The sequence below is a fragment of the Ammodytes marinus genome, assembly GCF_949987685.1.
Source record: "Ammodytes marinus genome assembly, chromosome: 2".
Lineage (NCBI taxonomy): Eukaryota > Metazoa > Chordata > Actinopteri > Uranoscopiformes > Ammodytidae > Ammodytes > Ammodytes marinus.
The window spans coordinates 23,730,295-23,745,910 of NC_137231.1; the positions used below are offsets into that span (position 1 = coordinate 23,730,295).

Sequence of the window (15,616 nt, forward strand, 5' to 3'; positions counted from 1 at the left end):
ATCTGTTCCCAAAGCTGCTCATTGAGTTGTATTGTTTACCTCCTGCAAATTGACTCAACCTTTTAATAGTCAGCCTAAGGCAGGAACTCCCTCTGGAGCTCAGAATGGGCACAACCTGTCAGCCCACGGCTGGAGGTGTGCAGACGGTCGACAGTGCACAATAAATACTTTTCTGTGTGTGTGTCTGTCCTGGTACCCTGGTTGCACTGAAACAAGCTTTCAAATGGCGTAATGTTCGTCTTTAATTCATACTTTGCCCCTCATCTGCTTGGTATCCTTCCCATCAAAGAGAATTTGTCATCAGTTTTAATAATAGCTTGGCTTGACGGTGTGAATGTAGCTGGTGGCTATTTTGTCTGTTGTGTTGCAAAAAATGTATTGTGTTCATGCATTATTATTGTTAGCCTATCTGAGGAAGTATTCGGGCAAATAATGTCACATTTACTTTGTGCTCAATCAACTCAATCTTAACATCCTGTATTGATTACCAATATTCGTATCAATGATTCACTCAGGAGGCTTATTATTACCTTAATTACTAATCATTTTATCTCTTTCACAGACAACCTTAAACATCAGCTATTACACAAACTATCAAGCTCTGTCAATCAGTGTGTATATGTATTAATTACCTGGTGAGACTCTTGAAGCAACAGTTTGAGCTCCATGCGAACAGAGGCCAGTCCTCCACCGTGGGAGCCATGTAAGCTGCAGTAGCTCAGAAACATCCTCAGTAAGGGCTGGTTACTCTGCAGCCAGTGTCTCCTGCTCCTCTGGATGTCACCACGAGGACTCCCAGGCCGCTAGAAAAACCAATAACAATTCATTCATTCATTTTTTATCTTTACAGGGAGAGCACACAATTTGAAAAAAACAAAAACAATTGCTGCAGAGTAAGCGAGTAGGTCATTTGAAATCTGTAGTCTTATTGGAAAAATCTGTCAAAATCCCGGTAAATAAACCAAGGTTTTCCATGCCGTTGCAACATTTACTGCAGCATGTCAGGAGGATTTTTTGTACCTCAGCAACATCATTCAAATATCCAGAATGAAAAGTTGCAACCATCTTAAATAAAACACACATTTTCAAACAATGTCATAACACTGCGTGCAGTTATCTTGATTTTTTTTATTACAGCGAGTGTTAGTCGATTTTTCCTCATGAACATCAGACAAATGTGGAAGCAGCCAGCTATCCAACCACCCACCTGTTCCTCCTCCGCCAAACCAGGAAGAGGGCCATCACCCTGGAACGACAGCTCTGGCAAGCAGGGCTTGTAGCTGCAGCAACACTGGAGAGCCACCACCTGGGGAAAACACAATATTGTCTTAAAATCAATTTAGTAAAGAAGGATTTTCTTTGTTGCATACATTGGGAGTGAAAGCAAAACATTTCACCAAAATTGTCACAGACAGTTTCACCCGGAGAAAGACAAACAAATTCATAAGGGAAAAACCCCTGGAGTTATTTCAGAAATGATGTTCATATGCACTGACACAGTGCACTGGGCACACAGATACTATCTTCAAACAGTTAACACGAAGACACGAGAGATATGTGGGAGTTATGCAAGTCATAAAAGTTTTATTGAGTGAATCTAAGGGGTGGGGGCTTGGGGGGCAGACCAATGCTTCACTCCACATATTAAAACTAGGGCTGTCAAAATTATCGCGTTAACGCAGGGTGATTCATTTCTGGAATTAACGCGTTAATTTTTTTATCGCAATTAACGCATGTGCAGAATGATCCCCGCCGTGCATCCCACCGGCTCTGTACTACAGTCAGTCTAACGTTGTGGTTGTGACTGACCCAGGATCAGTAGCTGAGCCTGCGCGTAGCCAAACATAACAGCACGCTAGCCCATGCCATGTTTTGAACTGCTAACAGTCACGTCTGTGCCGGGGGCATAGATAGTATATAAAATCAACTGCTGCGGGTGATAGTTGATGTCGGGAGCAACAGGAGGAGAAACATTGTCCGCTCTGTTCAGAGCCCGCGAGGACACAAACGTCTGCAGTTTTCAGAGGTGTGTGTGTGAGTAGACATCAACATAACGTCGGCTTCCTGGCACACATGAACAGTCCCCTAGGACATGTTCGCACGTACACACACCGCGGACTGTATTCAAGTTGTATTAAAGAATGCACAACCTATAGATTCACAAAATAAATGCCATTATATAGCCTATATTTGCCCAAAGACATAGTAAAGAGACAGACCAATTGAATTATGGTGTGGTAGGTAGGCCTATATATTTTAGTTTGATTTAAATGTATTTTAAGTATAAAAACCATCATTTGGATTTTCAATTAATAGAAATAGTAATTTTAAATGTACATATCCACCTTCTGTCCTTTATCTTTCAGTTCATACAACAATATACAGAGAAAATTAGAATTTTTCAGGCATTTTTTGAATGGTAAAATTAATCGTGATTAATCCACATAATCCTGTGATTAATCTGATAAATTGTAATTGTTTGACAGCCCTAATATAAAACACTATATAAACACATGATGGATGTGATCTACACGTCTTTAAAAGTGTTTAAACATGCGTGTGTTATTACCTCTCTCTCTAGCCACTGGTAGAGCTGATAACGTAGCTTCCCTCCTTCCAGTTCATAGCCCGTCGACAGCGTCCGCAGCTCATTGGTCATAATCTCCAGGCAGGTGGTGAACTTCAGCTGGGTGGCCAAGATGTCGTTAGATGGCGCTAAGAAGTCATTGCTGTCGTCAATGTCCTCTACCGTCATTGTCTCCATGAGCGGCGACATGGCGTCCTGGAACACACTGCTGCTATCTGCAGTTATCCCGCTCATATCCATTTTAGTCTCTTCTTCTTCTTCATCTTCATCCTCTTCCTCATCCCCACCATCTTTGTCACTGTCCCACTTCAGCTCCAGGGCTTCATCTGGAAGTGTGATGGAGGGCTGGCTCCAGTCAAAGCTTAATACGGAGTCTGAGTGGCTGTGTCCATCCGACTCGTAGCCGTTGAGAGCCGGATGAGACCAGTCGGGGTCAGATGTTTGTCCGCTCTTGCTCCCGACACTGAGTTCCCCGGCGATGCCTGTATCCTCCTGGTGGGAGAGATTGGAATGCTTCCTCACTTTGGGCATCTTGGAAAGGACCTCGAGGGCCAGCATGGGGCAGCCAGCCTGCAGGTGTGTGTACGCGGCTGTGAAAAACAGTGTTCTTTCTTCCAGGCTGATGGAGTCAGCCCTGCGACGCTCAGAGGTCAGGCCGACTTTAGCCTTGTCTGAAGAGCCAAAATGGCGACGAAGGAGAAGTGGGTGGATACGAAGATAGGTGTAAAAGTTGAAAACTATGGGGTTGCAGGAAGACACAGAACAGGAACCTGTCATAGACACAAAGAGAGAATATTGTCTTTTATCCGTGTTGGCCTACTGCTTTGACCAGAGTACCAGCAAGGATAGGCTGTGTGATAAAGTTATTGCTAACCTTCTCATAAACTAGTGTTTTCTTCTCTGTATATCAAATATGCTTTAAGAACATCATTTATGAAACGGATGTAGCTCAGGAATGTTAATCTGGGCCTCGTTTGGTGGCTCTTTAGTCAAACTGAGGTTCATATTAAGTTCAGTTCTTCATCTTTTCACAAGGCATGCCTTGTATATTTCTTCAATTAAATGGCTTTCTGTACTCAGAAGGCTGCAATTACTTTTGCAATCTCACATACTTAAAGAACCAAAAATAACTGGAAAGCTGAGACATTTTTTGACAACAAAGGATTCAATCCTCACAGTGTCAAAATACAAACTGCAGCACTTGTCTGCGACCCTGGAATTACCTCTAATGCAGTGTGCTTTTCTACAAAGTGAACAATGAGATATTTTAAATGCTTCTGAGAGTACAGACTACACCTACTACTGTCAAAAGTACATTTTCCATTTAACATAGTCAGATTCTTTATCCGTAAATATCAATATGAATTGAACCTATTTTGAAACCACATTTCTCTGGGTATGTTTAAAGGATGTCGTTTAACCTTCAAACAAATGATAAAAACAACCATAGAAATAAAATAAATAAATGTAATACTCGTCAAAACAAATCATTACTATGAATGGCCAACACTTAAAATGATCAGAATACATTGTCAATACCAGCAATGAGAACATGGGACACATGAATTTGTACAAATGATTGCATTGCTGCTACTATAATTGTAATGTAGGGAACTTTCACAGTCGTCTAGGTTATTAATTTAGTGTTAAACTAAACATTAATTGTGGTACACAGTAGAGCACTGCAGGCCTACCATTGCCACATTTGCTCTCAGTGGAGCCAGGTTGGGTGCTGTCAGCAGGCTGCTCCAGCAGAGTGTCCAAGGCCCTGCTGTAATCCTCAAGCACCCAGTGAGCCATGCTCCGCAGGAACGGATCCGGGTGGGCTGGAATCTGAAATATACAATTAAGAGAATTACAAGGGCTGAATGAAAATGCTGCAGAGTCAGATAACACTGGGTAGTTTCATGAGGATGATGATTGTGCATTTTTCCACAGCAGAAACAGTAGCTTGGGGATGCTGTGATCTATATACACAAACTCTCCTGCACCTGTTTGTCTAGTCCCAGAACATGTCGCTGGAGGATCTTCTTGTAGGTAGACGACGTCTCAAACTCAGACTCGTACAGTCTGGAGATCACCAGTGCCAGCTGTAGGTCCTGCATTTTCTCTATACACACCTGGCGGATTCAAAGATAAACAAGGTATTACAGTATACCATCACTTAAAAAAAAGAAAGGTTTCTGCGCATTTGGCAAAGGACTGAATGGGGTGAGATAAGACAATACGTAAGCAGACAAACCATGTACAGTCTGGATACACAGTATTCCAGAAGGACATATTGATCTTCTGAGGTTAAAGCTTTTTGTTTTTGGTTTGTTTACATTTAAGAAAGTAAAGGAAATAAACTAAACAAAAATTGGAAAAACTAAAAGCCTGTGTACACACAGCTATGAGTTAGTGGATAGTTGAAGCTGTTGAATGAAACATTGGTAAGGTGTGACGTGAATTTTAATGTGACTATCGCCCAGTCAGCCAGACGAAGCAAAGTCAACGAACGCCCTTTGCCTGGGTGACGCTCATTTCCATAAAATGCTTAGGGAAGCTCCAGTTACTCACACAATTGAAATAATGAGCCTCACTGCTCAAGGGACTTTCCAAAACAGAACTAACCTTGATGAATAAAAGGTTAAGCCAGATGGATGACCAGAAGCTGACCTCTTGATACATCAGCAAAATGTACGAATCTTTCAAACTACAAACAGCCATTCTAACAACACTGCATAAAACATATGAAAGTTCACACAATAAACAAACGCTACGTGAATATATTTGCAAACCTTCAACAAGACTATGATGCTGCTGGTTTATGAATGTGACAAGATGCTATTGAAAATTCTCACAAAAAGGAGGGAAATCAACAGAACCCAAGAGTCAACTGCCAACATCAATAATTCTTCAGTGCTTTGTGCTAAAAGCTCTTGACAAAGAAACCACTGCGGGAATGCCTTGCTGTTCTAATAATAACAACGATGCTGCACACACTACAGAGATACATGTGACGAGGTTGAGTTGTTGTGAATGTTGTTTCTCTGCTCTGTCTTTTACAATATCGTCAAACACTTCCCTTGACTGGCAAATGTATTAATGAGGCACAATTACAATGCAGCAAACATTTTGTAAATGGAAATGAGAAGCACTTTACTTCTGACGGCAAGGGTTATATATCTTATGCTGAGCAGTTGACTCGTGTTGCAAACAGAGTGTCATGTCTATTTTCCACTTGCCTCCACAGCATCCTTGAGGGAGCCGGCGAGAAGGAAAAAGGTTGCAGAATGCTGGAAACGTTGCTTTCCCAACAGAGAAAAGGCATTTTTCAGAGCCGCTTTCCTCCACCGGTCCTCGCTGAAGTTGTTGCGGAAAAATTCTGTCATTTTGGCATTGTTCTGAGACCTGGACAGAGACATTACGGATTCAGAACAACAACAATACTGATATCACAGGCTCCTGGTATTGTGAAGAGGGAGTGTGTGTGTGTGTGTGTGTGTGTGTGTGGACTTGTTTGGATATGCAGTCAGTTGTGCCTACCTGTATAATCCCCAGACCACTGCCTTCTTTTTCAGTGCGAGGTAAAATATAGCTGCATCCAGAGGATCATTGTTTCTCTGTAAAGAAGCCCTGGCAACCTGACAAAATAAATGAAAAAGAATACATTCAGCTCAGGCCTTTACAGTTTTATCCACAGAACAAGATGTAGCTTTATTGGCCGTTAGCGAGTGCCTCAAAGTTATAACTTAGCTGGATTTTACAGCAACATTAGCAAAATTTGACTTACCTCTACCTGGCAACACTTCATTTACAAATGAGGCAATTACTATGAAGCACACAGCTTAAACCCTAATGACCAACGATCAAAGCCTTTATGTGGATTTTTTATGTGAGTATAGCTTCTTTGAAATTATTATGCACAAGTTCTGTTTAATGAAAAAAGATACAATCCTGATGGAAATGAGTTTAGTTAATGTTTTGCTTAGTGTTAGACCAACAGTTCAACACACTGATAAAAGATTAAAGACTGTTGACTAATGAATAAGACCAATTAAGGGAGCTGGAAATAGATGTCTGTCGTGTTTACTTGAAGCCTTTAACTGCTTTTTCAAAATAGTTGCAGATACATTTTCAGTCGATTGACTTTGAACTGTACAAATAAACTTTAACATGAATTACCAGACTGTGAACTCTAAAAAATGTATTAGATAATTACAAAAACACCACATCTGACATGAATGCAAACTGGATATTGCATTAGGTTTGACACCGAAATATGAATATGAGACAATAGATCAACATTTAAGCTTTCATTTCCAGGTATTTACATCTGGATCTGATACACAACTGAGAAGATAGCAGTTTTTGTAAAGGAACACCACATTTTTAGGTGACCAAAAGTATTGGAACAGATAGACTTAAAGTAAATTGAAGTGAATAAGACTTAATATTTTGTTGCAAATCCTTCGCTTGCAATAACTGCATCAAGTCTGTGACCCATTGACATAACAAAACTTTTGCATTCTTCTTTTGTGGTGCTTTTCCAGGCTTTCACCGCAGCCTCATTGAGTTGCTGTTTGTTTTGGGGGGTTACACCCTTCGGTCTCCTCTTTAGCAGGTAAAATGCATGCTCTATAGGGTTTAAGTCTGGAGATTGACTTGGCCAGTCTAAAACTTTCCATTTCTTGCCCCTGATGAACTCCTTTGTTGTTTTTGCAGTTTGTTAGGGTCATTACCTTGCTGCATGATGAAGGATCTTCCAATCAGTTTGGTTGCATCTTTCTTTAAATTGGCAGACCGAATGTTTCTGTAGACTTCTAAGTTAATTTTGCTGGTGCCATCATGTGTTACAGTGTTGTAGTCAAGATGAACCTTTACCAAAGTGATGGAAAGGCTAAAGTTTGGAGAAAGAAAGGAACTGCTCATGACCCCAAGCATACAAGCTCATCTGTGAAACACGGTGGAGGCAATGTCATGGCTTGGGCTTGCATGGCTTCTTCTCAGATGGGCTCATTAATCTTCATTGATGATGTAACACATGATGGCAACAGCTAAATGAACTCAGAAGTTTACACAAACATTTTGTCTGCCAATTTAAAGAAAGATGCAACCAAACTGATTGGAAGATCCTTCATAATGCAGCAAGATAAAACACACTGCAAAAACAACAAAGGAGTTAATCAGGGTCAAGAAATGGAAGGTTTTAGACTGGTCAAGTCAATCTCCAGACTTAAACCCTATAGAGCAAATATTTTACCTGCTAAAGAGGAGACTGAAGAGATTAAACAAACAGCAACTGAATAAGGCTGCGGTGAAAGCCTGGAAAAGCATCAAAAAGGAGGATTCAAAAGTTTTGTGATGTCAATGGGTCACAGGCTTGATGCAGTTGTTGCAAGCGAAGGCTTTGCAACAAAATATTAAGTCTTATTCACTTTAATTTATTTTAAGTCAATCTGTTCCAATACTTTTGCTCACCTAAAAATGTGTTGTTCCTTTACAAATAATGATGTCTTCTCAGTTGTGTATCAGATCCAGATGTGAATACCTGGAAATGAAAGCTGAAATGTTGCTCTATTGTCTCATATTCATATTTTGGTGTCAAACCCAAATGTTTCTAGTCTACAGCAAAAATAAAGGAATTGGCCTCACTGTTACGATACTTATGGAGGGGACTGTATATCTCTATTTTACATCAATTTGCTATTGACTGCAGAATCTGCACATTTTATTTCTCAAATAAGCACTGGGACACTGTTTAGTATTTGAATATCACAAACACTTAGTTTGATAAGGTTCATTTGCATTTGTCCTTAGCTGCTTCACCTTCTCAATACACCTGCGGAGCTTGTTGGTGCTGCGCAGCCACCAGCCCACGCCCATTGAGCGCAGCTCGGGCCAGGTGGCCTCTCTCTTCTGTAAGGCAGGCAGCATGTGCAGCAGCTCCTCCTCCGCTTCAGAGTGGAACGCCCAGGCATAGTGACAGGTTGACAGGCCTACAGAGAAAAGAGAAGGACATGTAGGGTGGAAAATGGGCCACTTTCTGTATTTCACAGGGAGGCTGATTTTATTATGCATTGATCAATAACTACAGCTTCAGTGAGCAAATGCAGGAGTACAATTGGCTTGATATACATAAGGCACTGAATTGCCTCTTGCAGCTTTAGTGTTATATTGCTGAACTGGGGAGTTATATTGGAGCAGATATAGATAAAGTGCCTTGCTTGCTCAAGGGGAACGTTACTGCAATAGTTAAGGATGATGAATAGACTATGGCTTGTCCACTTTTCTCACTGAGACTTTTACAGTAATCATTTTTACAATTGAGACGATCAGCAACCTTTTCCCTTCCCAGCTATAGGAGTCTTTATAGTTACTGCTCTAATACCTTGGTGGGCACTGGAGTTGTATCTAAAAGGAACGCAGCGAGGCGGCTATTTGGGCAGCGAGCTGGAATGTTTATCTATGCATCTTAGTATTGTTATATTAAAGAATTAATATTTTTATAGATGTGCCCAGTACAGTATGTTTAATGAGACAGTCTCTGCCTGCTTGTTTGTCGGCTATAAAATGCCCCTCATGAAAGCAGTTTGAAGACTCCTATCCCACCGTACCTTGCCGAAGCAGCTGTGCTCTGTGTGCTGGAGGCATGGAGGTAGAAAGGAAGGTATGGAGTCTGACTCCTAGTAAGAACTTCAGACCGCACTCATCCAGTGTCTCTCCACCTGATAAATAAATGACAGACAGTGGTTACTTACAGCTACTTCAAAACAAAATGAAGTTGTGGAATGGAGCACTTATCTAATACATTTCTATTTGAAGAGTCCTTGTTTTTTTAATTCCCTGTCGTATACCTTTGCTTGTGCCATGGCTGTCCTTGAGGTCTGTGCTTGTGGTAGCGATGGTGTCGGCCAGTGCCATGAGAGACATCTGCTCCAAGCGTGTTAAGCCGGGCAAACTGGAATGAAGGAGGTGACTGGACAGAACCTGGGCATGTTCTGGACCAAAGTATGTGGGACTGTACTGGGAGAGGTCAATGACCTAAAGAAAGGGTACAAGAAGGAGGACGGAGTGTGAAAAGACAAAACACAAATAGAGAGAGGCAATAAAATGCTCTTTGAACCTTTTTAAATATTTAGACACTTTTTTAATTCATTAACTAGGCCTGTCATGGGCTTTGACTGGTCTATATTTTAAAGGCGGCAATATATCTAAAATGAACCTTGACATGCACAGTTATGCTCATCCAAGCGACACATTGGAATACCAAAAGCGCCTGAAATGTTGCTGTCGAATTTTTATAAATTCTCTTTTAACCAAGCACAAACCATCAGAATCTGACCTTGTTCCCCGTTTCCTCTTGATCGTTGTCCAGAGGGTCCAGGTCTGCTATGCTTGGTGTATGAAAGAGTTCATCATAGTGATCGGTGTGACTGGAACCATGTCCACTGTCTCCACTACAACTGCCTATTTTATCTGTAGGGAGGGACGACAAGACCGAGATTAATTACACATGACATGCATTTCATAAGAGACATAAAAAAAAAATCCACTCCTGCTGGGGAGACAGCAGATCAAATTGAAGTGCCTAAGGACATACAATGTTTTTACTGTATACAGTTTTTTTTACTTCCTTCTCACTTTGTATTCAAAGACACGCAAAGGGGAAATTAATACTAGAAGCCCAAACAGTAATAGGATATATTGCTCTGTCTCGTACACCTTTTGGACTAAAAAGATTGTACAAGAGTTCATTCATTTTGCACCATTTTGAATGCAACACAGAATAAAATGAATCTACAATCTATTTTATTTAGGTTCAACCACAAGTGCTGTTGAATAAGGTTGTGGTCAAACATCTAAAAGCATCTCTACCTCCAAGGATGATGCCTTTTTGGCTAAATTCAGTTAGGTAAACTCCCTATAATTCAGTTGCAATCCTTGAATAAGTTTAATTTTATCAATTTATTCTTAATTACTGTAAGTAAACATCCTTTGACCGTGTTTTGCTTGGCTGTTTTCTAAATATGGTTATAAATACAGTACTTTGAATTACTTTGTGTATGTCAAGTACTCGTTACTGAATATTCTCATGCGAGGTGTTGTACCCACCAGGCTTTGGTAATGTATCCTCATCAGCAGCTAGAAGGGCGTATAGAGGCAGGGGAGGGACAGAGCTGATCTCTGTGTAGTCCGGGGTGGAGTTATCTGCTTTGCTGAACATCTTGCGGTCCCTGGCCGTGCTGCCTCCGACGCTGATGGTTCGAGAGCGCACTCGTTTCTCTGGATTGGCATTGCTGTCTTTAAGCGTCACGATTTCTCCAGCAATGCATTTCACCAAGTGGGAGAGGATGGCTTTGGCACGGTGAACCTGATGAATGACATATAGGTAACACGTTTATATTTGAAACCTAAAACAAAATATATATATATACATACATACACACCCACACCCACACACACTACACAATACATGTCAACTTTCTGGCAATTGTCATTACTTTTTATTGTAAATTGTAACTGACCCCCCCCACCCCCCCAACCAGATGATTCAATTACTTAATTATACTATTTATAGTAGGTGAAATCAATAACAAATCACATACAGTGATGAGTAAAGAAAAGGAAATAATCAGAGCTTATAAGATTAAAATACATATCAAATGAAATGTCATTAAGTAGAGAAGGTATTAAAATAAAGAAAATAATAATCACAATAAATTATACCCAAGTATATTGACTAATTGATTAATTTCTCTGACTTACCTTCCCTAGATCCATGAGCTCCAGTAACTGTACAGGATGGTACTGGGGCAGAGTGGGAAAGAGTTGGTGAGCTGCTTCAAAAAGCCCCGAGTCCTCCATCTCGACTGGCAGATCGTAAGCTGTTCTCTTCCCGCTGAGTTTCTGAGCCAGGCTCATCATGGACCTGGTCAGGGCTCTTTTGGGCGGGGCCAGTGAAGACATGGCGGGCCCGGGGCTTACGCTTTCCTCCTGGCTCTGTCTGACGGCTGAGAGGATGGAGGAGACGCTGCTGCTGATGTCTGTGTCTTGGACAGGTGTAGCATTGGGTTTGGGTGTCGCTGGGGGCTGCCACTGGGAGTAGACGTGCATCTCGCAGTCCATGCCTACCACCAATATGCCATTTCGTACCCAGGAGAGGGAGACCGGAATGGGTAAGGAGCCTTCGACCGAGGAGACCAGATCCACGGATCGAAGCAGCACCAGGCGAGACAAGCTCTGGTCTCTGCTGGCTTCAGAAGACATACAGAGTTCTGGAGGCTTCCCAGAGAGACGGCCGTACATGTAAATCTTGGTCCCGATGCCGACAGTCAGAACGTGTGAGCCATTCTCTTGGGAGACCCAGTCCAAATGAACCAGGCTCTTACTAGTAGAACCGTGACAGTTCTCGTTAGGTATGGAGAAGTCCATGTTACTGGGGACATTGGTATCTCCGGTTGTGCTATTGCTAATACTGTAGTTAGAGGTATTTGTGCTGTCCAGGACTATGGTCTGCTCCATAATCCACTGCGAACCACCAGTGGACTCACACTGGTAGATGCCAATGTAGACCAGTGGTTCTCTAGGTTCTGCAGGGTTGGGGCTTGGAGTGAGATTTGGGCTAAGCTTTACAGGCTGGGTTGTGTATGGGGTCAGGTGGGTGGCGGTGGAGTTGTTGTTGTTGTACACATTAGGGGAGGAAGCCAGGGTGGGTGGGGGAATCAGACATCCGAGAGAGTTCAGATGAGGTGTTGAGTTCAGAGGTGTGTTGGGCATCTGCCTGTAAGCAACTGCAATCCTTCCCGTGTGACAGCAGCAGACCTCTATGGGGCGACCTTGCACGGTTACAGCGCTGCTGTTAGGAAGCCTGTCCTCCACTAGCAGCGGCCACTCCTCCCACTGGTAAGCCACCAGCTCTTCCATGCTGGAAGGCTTTGTCACGCTGACGTTACACCTCCAGAAGCGCACCTTTCCATCCGAACAGGAAGTAGCCAGGAGATAAGGCACACGGGCAGCTGGCAGAGCACATGACGCACTCAGGTGACCTAGGTAGAGAGTTGACAGTACACTGTTAGGCAATGAGTTTTTTTTTTTTTTTTACAATTTCTACATTCTATATTTTAATGTTGGTTAATTTTCTGTGAGTTTCTTTAAATTTATTTGAAGATTGTTGTCTGTTTTTTCAGATTTGTGTTTATACATTTCTGAAAAGGCCATGATTTAAGTAGATGTTTTAAAACATTTGCCAACTGACGGATCATTGCTTTAGAAAGCAAGTTCCCATGGCAACATAGAATTTGCAATCTGTCAATATATATCATATATGTCAATACGCAGCACCTGTAAACATTTTTTATCTGTGCCCTGCCATTAGACTGTTAAACCTGCTACTACCACTATCAGTATTGAGCTATTGCCCTGGATTTTGTACTGTACTTGTCTTCTAAGCTGTCATGTTCGTCTGCCGAATTTCACTTCCAGAACAATTCGTAGACTTATGTCACTTTTACTCGAGTGTGTATTCTCTTTGTCCCTCACCTGCTGAGGGTGTAACAGTGATGGCTTCCACCCCTTCTGGCAGGGCCATCTCTTGGCTGTATAGCTTGTGTGTTGTGAGGCTGAGGCGACAGGCACTCTGCAGATTGGAAGTGCAAGGTTTACTCTTCTGTGCTGCTGGAGAACTGAACCGCGAGCTGTTCATAGAAGAAGATGTGGGGCCACGCTTTTCTGCCATGGTCTCTTCTGCACAAACAGGAAAAGGGAAACATTGTTAAGATAGATAGAGTACTTTATTTATCCCCAAAGGGAACTTTCTGAAAAGATAAGAACATTTTGGTAAAAACCCGGCCACATTATCTATTTTTAATACATATCTTTGTGAAAGACAATGCATTAAAGTTGTTATTAGTATCTGAGAGATGTACTGTAGATGTTATACAATACTAATCAAAACTTCATCACAAATGTGTCTGGCTGTTACGGCCTCCACACACAGTACACCCTACCTCTACTGCGCGTCTACTGCGAGTCTGCGTCTGACTTTTTGTCACTGACCGTGTAATCAACCTAGAGCGGCCACACATCCAACCTGTGCCACGCTGCAGACGCCCATCAGAGGCGAGTCTGCAGCGCTGCTCCACTTTACCTCAGGAGGCTCGCCTATTTCTTTCTGAGAGCCACGCGTCTCTCTTGGGTCTCTCTACTTTAACTGATAGAGAAATACTCTACCGAGAGTCATATTGACTTCATACCGGCAGCTTTTTATGAGAAGTATCTATGAAAACTCTATGTAGAAAGATAGGACTTTTAGAAGCAGCACTGCAGCAGCAGCTGCTGAGACGTTCTATGTGTGCCCGAGAAAAGTGCTAGAGACGCAGCAGTAAGGTCAGGCGACCCGCTCCAGAGGTAGACGCAGGATGTGTGTGGAGGCCGTTAGTCCCTATGACTTCCTCTGGGAAGAAGCTGTAGTTTAAGCTGCCATTAATTTCATTTGTGAGAGGGATTAAACAAGGTGATTGATCAAAGTGGTTGTCCTGAAACAGACGTGTCAATGAATAATAATGGAGTACACACCCATGGTGACGGGCAGAGCAGCAAGATGGAGATGCCACATGTGGAGGAGTGAGCGACCTGTCGGGGCGAGTTCCACCACCACAAGAAAAAAGCGTGCCGAGAAGGCCGGCTCGCTAGAGGCTGCATCAAGACACACAAACAAACAGAGGATTTTTATGAAAATTGACAATATCAATGTAAACATTTTAAAAAAAAAACAATATTTTGAGTTAGAAAAATGTAATTTTCTTTTTACCAATGTGAGGGGAATCAGGAGTTTCCAGTGTGCTCTCTGCTCTCTCAGTGCCAAGGATCAGATCCTCTTCAAAAACATGCAAGAGCTGCGTCTCCTTCCCCTGCTGTAGAGAACAACGGCGGCCATTATAGAACCGTCAGATGCAGCAGCAGAACGACATGATCGCCCCACTATGTAGCCCGTACCCAGACACACCGACAGACAAAAAGTGCAGCAAACACACAGGCACACACACACACAAAAACTTCCTGAGGGGAAGTCATGGTTGACCTTGTAGAATATTTTATGCTCCCAATGGGCTTTAAAATATATACCATTTTATACATCCTTTATTTCAAGTTTGCGTTAATATCTTTTTCACCAAAGGCATTTACAAGGTCTCTTGACTGTTAGACAATGAACCTAGACAGAGAAATAAAGGGAAACTTAATGTTTACTTACAAAGCCAGTAATGGAATCCAGCTCTATGATGCACCCTGGTTTAGCTGTGGATTGCTGACTGATGATGTTGAACACCTCCCCAACATATTTCTAAAACAAAACAAACATCAACACTTTTACATTACCTGAGCACTCTTACAGTAAACTACCGTACTATATAATCAAAACAAACAGTTTGCCAACTGTGCTTCAGAGAGTTAAAGAAATATAACTATTATTTGTGCTGTCATTATACAGATAACATATATAAACAATAAGCTTTTTATATGCAATGCAAGAAATAATAACCTATAAAATGCAAACTTAAAAGTCACTTATACTGGATTCAACCGTGCTATATTAAGTTAAAGGGATAACTGTACTTTATCTTATTTTTCACATTATCTGATTCTGTAACTATGTAATTTGTCTACCAAGTCCTCCAAAACTGACACTAATGAAGTGGCAAGACTGCACCTGATTCTGTAAGGGTCTACTGATGTGTTGTTATCGGTGCACATAAAAATGGTAATTGCTGTGCTGACTGTACCCTGCAGAGTTTTGTCTGAGTGGTGAGAAGCCTGTTGGATGACTTACTGATATCTCAGGATTGGAGAGCTCACTCAGGAGTGTCTTAGCTTCAACAACAGCCTGATACAGCCTGAGTGAGTGGCCGTCGTTGGCCACAAAGCAGGCGCTGGGAGAATTACAGTACCCACCTTAGGAGAGATAGAAAGTGAATCAAATTTAACCGTGTCTCCTATTACACTTGCTTTTCTAAATATAAAACATTTAAACACTCTGGCTATAATTTC

The 15,616-nt window shown here is 41.9% G+C and overlaps 1 protein-coding gene across 2 annotated transcripts in view; it reads right to left on the reverse strand.

The window, feature by feature from the left end:
* The window catches only part of dmxl1 (Dmx like 1), a 52,355-nt gene that overhangs the window by 18,835 nt on the left and 17,904 nt on the right, over window positions 1-15,616 (reverse strand). For both annotated transcript variants that reach the window (XM_080046648.1, XM_080046647.1), the window contains exons 14-31: window positions 15,399-15,520; window positions 14,823-14,912; window positions 14,382-14,484; window positions 14,147-14,266; window positions 13,112-13,315; window positions 11,339-12,618; window positions 10,685-10,943; window positions 9,915-10,048; window positions 9,427-9,613; window positions 9,187-9,297; window positions 8,399-8,568; window positions 6,116-6,213; window positions 5,815-5,980; window positions 4,579-4,707; window positions 4,282-4,420; window positions 2,570-3,357; window positions 1,208-1,306; window positions 633-803 (exon numbers count right to left, since the gene is read on the reverse strand). In XM_080046648.1, coding sequence (XP_079902774.1) covers window positions 633-803; window positions 1,208-1,306; window positions 2,570-3,357; window positions 4,282-4,420; window positions 4,579-4,707; window positions 5,815-5,980; window positions 6,116-6,213; window positions 8,399-8,568; window positions 9,187-9,297; window positions 9,427-9,613; window positions 9,915-10,048; window positions 10,685-10,943; window positions 11,339-12,618; window positions 13,112-13,315; window positions 14,147-14,266; window positions 14,382-14,484; window positions 14,823-14,912; window positions 15,399-15,520 — 4,370 coding nt within the window. The remainder of the gene's footprint in view (window positions 1-632; window positions 804-1,207; window positions 1,307-2,569; window positions 3,358-4,281; window positions 4,421-4,578; window positions 4,708-5,814; window positions 5,981-6,115; window positions 6,214-8,398; window positions 8,569-9,186; window positions 9,298-9,426; window positions 9,614-9,914; window positions 10,049-10,684; window positions 10,944-11,338; window positions 12,619-13,111; window positions 13,316-14,146; window positions 14,267-14,381; window positions 14,485-14,822; window positions 14,913-15,398; window positions 15,521-15,616) is intronic.